This window comes from Protomyctophum parallelum, assembly GCF_964188405.1.
Source record: "Protomyctophum parallelum genome assembly, chromosome: 1".
Lineage (NCBI taxonomy): Eukaryota > Metazoa > Chordata > Actinopteri > Myctophiformes > Myctophidae > Protomyctophum > Protomyctophum parallelum.
In genome coordinates this window covers 36,260,881-36,271,134 of record NC_139697.1, presented here as the reverse complement: position 1 = coordinate 36,271,134, position 10,254 = coordinate 36,260,881, and the positions used below count along the sequence as shown (strand labels likewise).

The 10,254-nt window shown below is 41.0% G+C and overlaps 1 protein-coding gene across 1 annotated transcript; it reads left to right on the top strand.

The window, feature by feature from the left end:
* Positions 1-498: 498 nt before the first annotated feature.
* Positions 499-4,950, top strand: LOC310868582 (uncharacterized protein; the record flags this gene model as incomplete). Its single annotated transcript, XM_083779037.1, has 3 exons — positions 499-575; positions 2,751-4,092; positions 4,174-4,950. Exons 2-3 carry the CDS (start codon positions 2,806-2,808, stop codon positions 4,948-4,950), a joined length of 2,064 nt encoding a protein of 687 aa, XP_083635163.1. The 5' UTR covers positions 499-575; positions 2,751-2,805.
* Positions 4,951-10,254: the final 5,304 nt, after the last annotated feature.

The window sequence follows — 10,254 nt, the reverse complement described above, 5'->3', positions numbered from 1 at the left end:
TCTATTTATGAAGATGGGCGAACTTCATTGGAGCCACAGCGTCGCAGTCCCGCCCCCTTTCACGACGACGCCAGGCCCAGGAAATTAATCCCAATGCATTTTTCCCATAGACATTTCAAAGAGTATTTATTTAAAGACCTTTTAAACGTCGTAAGAAGCCAACTCGAGTCGTGACAAATCAAATCATGACAACAAACACAATATTTTGGACCAAACAAATAAATAATAATAATAATAATAAAAGAAGAAGAAAAACAACAAAATTGTTGTAACCTGCTGTTTTTTTCTACTTTCTAATTCTTTGTTTGGCCCAAAACATTGTGTTTATTGTCATGATTTATTTTCCGGGTCTCTCGAGGGGGCGGGACTGCGACGCTTGTAATGGTCTCCTAAATGTAGTAGGTGTGGTTTTCTCCCCCGAATTTTCTTGGGTGGAACAAAAAAAAACCTGCCTCAGTTTCCTTCCGAGTTTCAAAAACGTAACGGTCAGACTCACAACGCGCCAGCCGGAAACGGTCGCCGATTTAAACAGGAGAGGCGAATCGCGGTCACAACAAAAGAATACAGAAAGCTGGGTAAGCGCTGACTTAATACAAATTATTTTAAAGATGATTACATTCACATTTAATTCGTTTTCACCGCTTCACTCCTTTCCTATTTTGTTGTAGATAGACTATTGCGTCGAGCACAGCCATGCATTCATTGCTGCAGCTGCACGGATGCAGACACGGCGTGTTATAAGATTTGTATAGCGCCAAAAAATAAACGAAATAATTATAAAAAATACAATCTAGAAATGTCTGTTAAAAATGAATTGCGTTTGCATGGCATTATACTTAGTTTTGCGCATGTTTACAATTGGCTAAGTAAGTTAGCTAATACCCCACGCTACACCATAACTCTTTTCGGGGTCATCCCTATGTTCTCCAGGTTCTATGTTCTCCACTTACCTTAGGGTTGGGATTTCTGGTTTAAGGACTTCAGTGTCCAAGTACAAAACAAAGTGTTTGTTTTTGCCATCTTTGTTGACGAGTCTGAGCAATTATGTTTTATTTTATTTTATGCCAGTGTTAATTTTTAGTTGGCTAAGACTAGCTTGTTTAAGTAGCCTAGGCAGGCCTAAAGTTCAATGGATTGTTCAAAGACTGAGCTTAAATCAGAATTTGCTACTAAAAGTAACACTAAGACTAATACTTTTAGTCTTACTAGAATTACAAAAATTACTAGGTTCGATTTCTGCCTGGTTTAGGTTTATTCTAAGTGGGGAACAATTAAAGAACCTTTTTTGCATGGTGGGGAACATAGAACCTGGGGAACATAGGTACGCTCCCCTGTTTTCAGTAGATAAGACAAACATTAAATGAGGAATACATGCATGTCCTTTTAATGTGCATAATGTTTAAGTTATTATGCCAACGGAGACAATTAAAAATAAAAATCATGCCTGTGTGAAGTGAGGTGCGCTTTTATACATCTCATTTCGGCCAATCACAATTTGCATCCTCACTTTTGTCTTCAATGTTTGTGTTTACACACTTTTGTCTTCAATGTTTGTGTTTACACACTTGTCTTCACACTCAAAGCTGGGCATATAACATTATGTTATGCTAAAGACACAGTGGAAGTTTGTCAGACTATTTACAAACACATTGGTAAGATCTTGGTAAGAAATGCATTCCCAGATTATATTAATATCCCCTGACTGGATATTTCACTTTCAAAAAACTTTTGGGTCATTTTATTGTCTACTCAGGCATTTGTGAACACCCGTACAGTTTTTAAGTTGCTCGATTCACTGTTAAGATATTTGATATTCATCAAATATCGGACACGCCCCCATCCTTTACAAACCAATTAACTTCAAACTCCATTTTAACCATGTTAGATTAATCGAAAACACCCATCCTTTGTTCTGGTGACACATACCAGAACAAAGTGTTCTGGTATGTGTCCGGACAGGTCTGCTGGTTGCTCTCATGTTTCATGTTCTAGTTTTACACCTGATAAATAACCCAAACTCAACTAAATTCTCAGAAACCAAATTGAGAACAACAAACTCTTACAGCCAATGCGTCAAGCCGTTGTATGGCCTTAATATTAAGCCATGCGCATACGTCCCTTTACATCGGAGGCAAGCGGAAATCCTGGGGCCGGAGTAGACCAGAATTTTGTTTTGTCTCTTACTTTTTCATTGCTTTTTTTTTAATATAATTATTTTATTGTATTCCCCCCCCCCCCAGTAATGTAATCGGCCTCACGTATTAGGAGGTCAATATCAGTCACCAGAACCAAGAATGGGTTGTATAAAATCAATATCTAAATACTGAATCAAGCAACTTAAAAACATTCCGGGGTGTTCACAAGCCTGAGTAGATGATAAAATGATGTCCAGCTTTTGGTGTGTGCACAAACTTTGTCCTACACAAACATTAAATTCCTATTGACAATGACTGGACAATTTTGAGTGTTTGTACACAAACATTTGCGTAACACAAACATTGAGGAAGCAAATTGTGATTGGCCGTAATGAGATGATGTTTGATGATGTACGATATGAGCGCCCCTCACTTCACACAGGTGTGATTGTTTTTTTTAAAGTGAAATTGAATAACCAAGAAGGTAAATGACTGTTTAGTTTAGTGTAATAGTCATAACAGCTTTAAAGTTGAACACCAAGTACTTTCCTAATGCATTTTTTTTATGTCTGTCAGATTATGTAACTAACCTTGACAATCTTTTTGGTTTTACAGCTGCAACCTTAACAACATTTCAAAGCCAAAGTGTGCCTGTGTGGAAGAGGAAATCATGGAAGATGAAATCTCAATGGCAGAGGAAGGACAAGATGAAATATCAAAGGCAGAGGAAGGACAAGATGAAATATCAAAGGCAGAGGTGGGACAAGAAGAAATATCAAAGGCAGAGTTAGGACAAGAAGAAATATCAAAGGCAGAGGTGGGACAAGAAGAAATACCAATGGCAGAGGTGGGACAAGAAGAAATACCAATGGCAGAGGTGGGACAAGAAGAAATACCAATGGCAGAGGTGGGACAAGAAGAAATATCAAAGGCAGAGGTGGGACAAGAAGAAATATCAAAGGCAGAGGTGGGACAAGAAGAAATATCAAAGGCAGAGGTGGGACAAGAAGAAATACCAATGGCAGATGCTGGAAGATGCAGTGACGGGGAAACAGGGGTGTCCAACAGCAGTCCTGTGCCAGCTAAAACGGGAAGGGCAAATCCAATGACCAAAAAACTACAGGTGTGTATTACACAGGTGAATCTATCAGAGTTGGGTTCACATATTTCCAATGATGGAGCCACAGTATTCCTGGAGAGAAGGAAAGGGAGGCCAAAAAAAGCCCCTCTAACACCTGTACGGGGGCGTGGGAGACCAAAAGGATCAGGATCCACGAAACGGTCTAAGTCAGAAGCTGGTCCTTCTAAGAAGAGGGGTACACCCAAACGCTCAAAAGGGAGAGTTGAGAGCAGTGAGTCAGACGAAGAGTATAGCCCAAGCAAACGTGCTGTGGGTAGTTCAGAGACACCTAAGAGGAGAGGTACACCCAAACGCTCAAAAGGGAGAGTTGAGAGCAGTGAGTCAGACGAAGAGCGTAGCCCAAGCAAAGGTGCTCTGGGTAGACCCAAGACACCTAAGAGAGGGAGAGGGAGACCCAAAAGCTCCACCAAAAAAGTAGCACTTAAAGCTAAATCTGAAGATGATTACGGTGAGCCCATTGGCGAGAGCAGCGAGGAGGAAGGAACATCTAACGATGCGTCAGACGGGTATAGCCCAGAGTATAGCACAGACGAGTATAGCCCAAGCAAACGTGCTGCAGAGACACCTAAGAGGAGAGGTAGACCCAAAGGCTCAAAAGGGAGAGTTGAGAGCAGTGAGTCAGACGAAGAGCATAGCCCAAGCAAACGTGCTGTGGGTAGTTCCAAGACACCTAAGAGAGGGAGACCCAAAAGCTCCACGAAGCCACGTGGAAGGCCACGCAAATACCCCAATGTTGATCCTCCAGAGAGGCGTAAGCCTGTGTCCCCAAGAAAGAGAGGACGTCCACCTAAAAAAAGTGCAATTGAAGATGAGGAGGTGGAGAATAATGGTACTTCCGATGTTGGGTCCCCCAAAAAAAGAGGACGGCCCCCTAAAAAAAGGGAAGTTGCAGATGAGGAGGTGGAGAATGGAGAAATTGCAGCTGCTTCATCCCCATCTGGCACTTCCGATGTTGCCCCCCCCAAAAAAAAAGGACGGCCCCCTAAAAAAAGGGCAATTGCAGATGAGGAGGTGGAGAATAATGGGGAAATTGCAGCTGCTTCATCCCCATCTGGCACTTCCGATGTTGGGCCCCCCAAAAAAAGAGGACGGCCCCCTAAAAAAAGGGAAGTTGCAGATGAGGAGGTGGAGAATGGAGAAATTGCAGCTGCTTCATCCCCACCTGGCACTTCCGATGTTGCCCCCCCCAAAAAAAAAGGACGGCCCCCTAAAAAAAGGGCAATTGCAGATGAGGAGGTGGAGAATAATGGGGAAATTGCAGCTGCTTCATCCCCATCTGGCACTTCCGATGTTGGGCCCCCCAAAAAAAGAGGACGGCCACCTAAAAAAAGTGCAATTGCAAATGAGGAGGTGGAGAAGAATGGGGAAATTGCATCCCAAGAAAAGCACGCCTCTGTTGTAGATGAGGAGGTAGAGAAGAATGGGGATATTGCATCCCAAGAAAAGCACTCCTCTGCTGTAGATGAGGAGGTAGAGAAGAATGTGGAAATTGCATCCCAAGAAAAGCACTCCTCTGCTGTAGATGAGGAGGTAGAGAAGAATGGGGAAATTGCATCCCAAGAAAAGCACTCCTCTGCTGTAGATGAGGAGGTAGAGAAGAATGGGGAAATTGCGGCCGATGTTGGGCCCCCAAGAAAGAGAGGAGTCAGAGGACGGATCCCTAAAAAACGTTAAATTGCAGATTAATAAACTGAAGATGGTTATTGATCAGGAGCAGAAGTAGATATTGACCCACTTCATGAAAATGACTTGTTGGAAAGTTAAGCTATGTGTTAAATTGGTTATGTGACTGGTATAACACTGGGCTGGGTTCAACCAATAAAACGCGAAAAATGTTTTAACTGCATGGACAAAGGATCCCTGTAGGTTAGGTGTATTGCATTACCTCTGTTTTCATGAATCTTGACTAAACTGTAATTTTGTTTACCTAATGTGCTTTTGATACTTCCATTGAAAATAAATTTCATTGCTGTTTTTATGCTTATAGGCTAGTTCATCTGACTGTAAAACAAGCATGCCTGGTACAAGGTATTACTTGTAAAAGTGATACAATGTATTGATTTAGTAAAGCCCCCACTTTAATTGTAATACAGTTTTCAGTCATGTCATTCATTGTTAGAGGAATGGGGTTTCTTTTTAATGGGAAACGTTAGAGGTGAAATGGACATGATTAAACCAATGTATTGTATTTACCGTATGCGAGGTGAAATACACTCGTTTTGTCATCAAGATTTGTATGATGTCATGCTCGGTTTGGTTTTTACTAGCGCGAATATATTTGGCCATTAGACGTTTGCCTTTTTATTAATTTTTATACAAAATGTCGCTAATGATCCAGGATGCTCCAATGTTGCGATCGGTGTTGGACCCAAAAATCTGGCATCAGTTGGGCCATAGTTTTATCCTAAAGCCATTTTACAGTTAAATGTGTCTTCATGGATTGTTTTGTGTTAATTGCCAAATTTGAATGTACTCCCATTATTCCTCAATTGGACAGTTGCCCTGTACGTTTGACTCTTGCCTTGAAATTAATTTGTATTTGGTCATTCGTTGTGTGTTCCTTAAACTTAAACAGTCACACCTGAAGCCCCAGAGATACACCCTCCAGATGTACCGTTTGTCAGATGTTCACAAAGTTGCAGTAGTTATTCAACTTCACTCTTGACTTTTTCTAAATGTTTAATTGTATAGTAGTTGATTTATTTTCTTTTTGACACATTTTTATGAAGTTTTAAGTTTCTGAATATTTACTATGATGTGGTAGATAAAGGACTGTCACAGGTGTTGTATGCCTTTTGTAATGGGTATCCGCACACAGTAATGCTGATACTCTGAAAAACCTTTTGGTTGGGATAAAATATGATAGTCAGTATCTAAATAATAAAGCATAATTATTTGAATAAGACTGTGAAAGACATGGTGCAGGGATGAGATATTGCTCGATAGGCTAAATATTACCAACTGCTTTCTATGTTAACATCTATTCTAGTTTTGTGGAAATCACGCTGTTTTTCGTGAACATTTTGGTCTTGTATGGTTTGAATAAGACTATGGTCCTGAAATAAAGAATTAATTTCGTTCCCCTTGTTATTGTTGTCATGTGTTATAAATTAGTGGGGGTTTGCTTGCTTGTAATTTGTCCTGGCCATACATATGTATTGTAATCTTGTAGATGTCTGAAAATACACATGGACATGAGTCCAACATACATTATACAACGCTGATAATGCCAACAATTCTATGAAGGTATCTATGAAATCCATTAAAAAAAAAGTTTAATCTGCAATACAATTCCCTGCCTCATCTATTTCTCAGGCTCAGTAAAGGTGTCCTTGGGCTGGAAAATGTAGACCCCTGTAGTAGAATGTTTCCAACGTGTCCCCTCCCCACCTCCACTGCAGAAAAACTAGACATACACTTCTACAAAACATTTGAGGAGGAACCAACGTCCTCCCAGAATACAGAGAATAAGTAGATAGGCCTATATTTTACAATTATGATGTCTGGGTGTTATACCGGTTTCATTTTTAAGACAATGTTTTTGAAAAATAGATTGGTATTTTACCTGGAGTTTGGTGGAACTGTAAACATTTTAGTATTATGAATGTGATCAATCAATGATGGTGTAATGCTCTTGCCAGCTAAGTAAGAGAAGCAACTCGCCTTGTCTGCAAGAGGGAGGAGGGGGAGGTCGTTGGGTTCGTGGTCGTTTTCCTTCTGAGCTTCGGAAACAACATGGATGACTGGGGAAGTGGACAGAATACAATGATAATAATAATAATATCCTTGTAAACATCGACTTTACGTCGTTATATTGCATTGTGGAGCAAAACGATATAATCTAAAAACAGAAAAAACAAATCAGGTTACAGGGGGATTTTAAAGGTGAGACATACCTTATGCTGTATTTTAATACTCTGTTCATGCTGCTGTGTTACTGCACGTAAAATGTCTACATAGGTGTATTACGTTTTAAAAATGGGCGATTTCGGTCATTGCGTTCGCATGCAACAACCAGCCTATTTTAGCACATGATGTGCTAAAATAGGCTGATTCTTGCATGCGAACGCAATGCAAGTATGCAACAATTTTAAACAAATTAATTATGATGAATTGAACATGGTGGGCCCTATTGTAAACAAGTGTTTTATGCTTTATGGTGTCGTCCACAGTTGTTTTGAGTTGTGCTTGAAATGTACTGTAATTCTCCAATCTGCTAATAAATTCATCAATCAATCAATCAATCAATCAACCAAACCCTTCCTGACAGACAGGGCACTGCTGCCAGATCCTATTGATATTTATGCATGCACACAGTGACACGGCTGCCGTTTTGCCAGCAAGGTGCTACCTAGGTGCAACTTCCCATAGACAGCCCATTCATCCAAACTATCTAATTGTAGTACGTCAAACTCACCAACATTGCAGCTATCTGCAATGTGTTTGTTTAATAAAAATCCACTGTAAGTCTGTAGACATGTTATGAGCTACTCCCTGTAAATAAATTCCTTGCAGATTATTTTTTTGCTAGAGTTTGGAAGTGCTCACTCCTCGAACCCACCTCACCCCTGCCCATTTTGACAGACTGGAATGGCTTAGAGTTGATGATAGAGTACAACATCTTGAAATGGGTCTGGTCCACAAGATTCGATACAGCACCAAGATACCCATACTGTCTAAACACTTCCTTAATGTCAACGAAGTCCACATCCATAACACCAGAGGGAGCTCAACAAACGGCACAAACAAGGGACTAAATTATTTTCGCTCCAAAGCCACCAAAATGTGGAACGGTCATTAAGACATGTGAATCCCATGACTCCTTCAAAACTGCTCTCAAAGGGCACCTATGGACGGCTGCAATTCGAAACTGGCCCCCCGTAAAACCTGAATCCCCCACCCTTTTTCCCCTCACTGTATATTTTACCTCCTCTAGCCTATGATGATTTCCTGATTTTAGCTATATATAGAAGAGTATATTTGTACATCTGATGAATTGAACATGGTGGGCCCTATTGTAAACAAGTGTAAGTCGTCCACAGTTAAAAGTTTTGTATTGAGTTGTGCTTGAAATGTAGCCTACTGTAATTCTCCAATCTGTTAATAAATTCATCAATCAATCAATTGTTGACTATCACTCAACAGCCCATGTGTACCACCTGTTTAGAATTTGCACATAATGCAGGAGAAAGCAAAAGGTTGCTTTACTGATAACGAGTACTTCCAAACTCTGACACAAGCAATTAAGGCGATGGCCCTAGTTAGTTGAATCGTCAAAACTCTTGCATTTGATCATCCATTTATTCCATTAGATTAGACCATTTTATGATTTTGAAAATTATCCAGAATGGAAACATTCTGAGGTAAATGAGTTAGTGTACATTTCCCATAATAGCCTATAGTCACTATAATGTTACATAACTTAATATGCTACTAAAAAAAGATACTCCTATTATGGAAAGGCTGCCTATATTATTTGACTTATATTGACCAATTTGGTATATCCGTTTCATAATTTTTATTTGTATAGGCTACTGTCGTGAAAGTTTATAATAGTTAGAGAAACTCGAAATTTCCAGCAAACTGGACATTTGGACTGAATATTTCCTTTATCCTCGTGTTGGGCTTCTGTTTTCGGCAAAGTTTTTATTTTTGTTGTTTCAGTCATAAGTGCAGGTCCGTTGTGCTTCACGTTCCACAGCCATCTCCCTTGACTTCTGTCACTAGGGACTTTAAGCAACGATGGTTTTCAGGACGGCTCCGCTAGGCGGAAGTACGGCTGCTATGACGCAATCGCCATAGCAGTCAAAGTCGTTAAGCAAACAGCCGTCGGCGACGGTTTCCCATCGCGGAAAGCGTATATACAGAGCACAGAACATTCGTTTGATACGTGTGAATGAGGCACACAGAACATTCGTTTGATACGTGTGAATGAAATAAGCCTGTTACACAAATTTGTGAAAGCAATTCAAAGTTGATTTGTGTCTAATTTGGTGGTAAACAACCAGTTTCTATACAACAGTGACATTTGCACCACCCTCTAATGGTTATAAGTGAAATTAGTGTTTCATGTTTTTTGGCATTCAGCATTTTTTGTCAATCCATGGTTTTACAGGTGCAGCCATAACATTTAGACGCCAAACTGAGCCTGTGTGAAAGTGAAAGCGCCGAAGAGAAAATAACAATGGCAGAGGGAGGACAAGTAGATACTGGAAGCAGTGAAGGGGAGTCAGGGGTGGTCATGTCCAATGGTGGAGCCAAAGTACCCTTGAAGAGAAGAGGGAGGCCAAGAAAAAATGAAAACACCAAAGCTGTTGAAGACCCTCTTACACCTCGGAGAGGAAGCAGGCGTCCAAAAGGACCAGGATCTGAGAAACGGGCCCATAGTCAAGAGGGGACAGAAAGTGGGCCTGCTAAGAAGAGAGTTCGACCCAAAGGCTCCCCCAACAAAAGAACACCTAAGAAAGCATCTGCTAGTCAAGACGTTGCTGATACACCAAAAAGGGGCAGAGGTAGGCAGAGTAAGGAGGTTAATGGAGGTTCTAGCACACCTAAGAAGAGGGGTCGGCCAAAGGACTCTACCAACAAAGTGAGCAGGCAAAAGAGCAAGTTAGGAAGAGCTGTTGGTGTTTCTCAGACACCTAAAGGGAGAGGTAGACCCAAAGGTTCAAAACAAAGGGGAAGGCCAAGGAAGCACCCTTTGCCTTCAGCTGAGGAGCTGAAGAAACCACAAGTGTGGAAGCCACTTGGAAGGCCACGCAAATACCCCCGTGTTGATCCTCTGGAGGGCGCCACCAAAACCCTGCAACGAGGCAGAGGGCGCCCTCTAAAGGTTGATTCAAAACGGGGTGCTCACCTGAAAAAAAACACCACCGATTTTGGCCCCCAATAAGTATAGTTGCAAATGAAATTGAGACTGCTGAGCAGGTAAGAAGAAGAAGACACAGCTGAGGAAGTGGAAACGTGTCCCATCAAGGA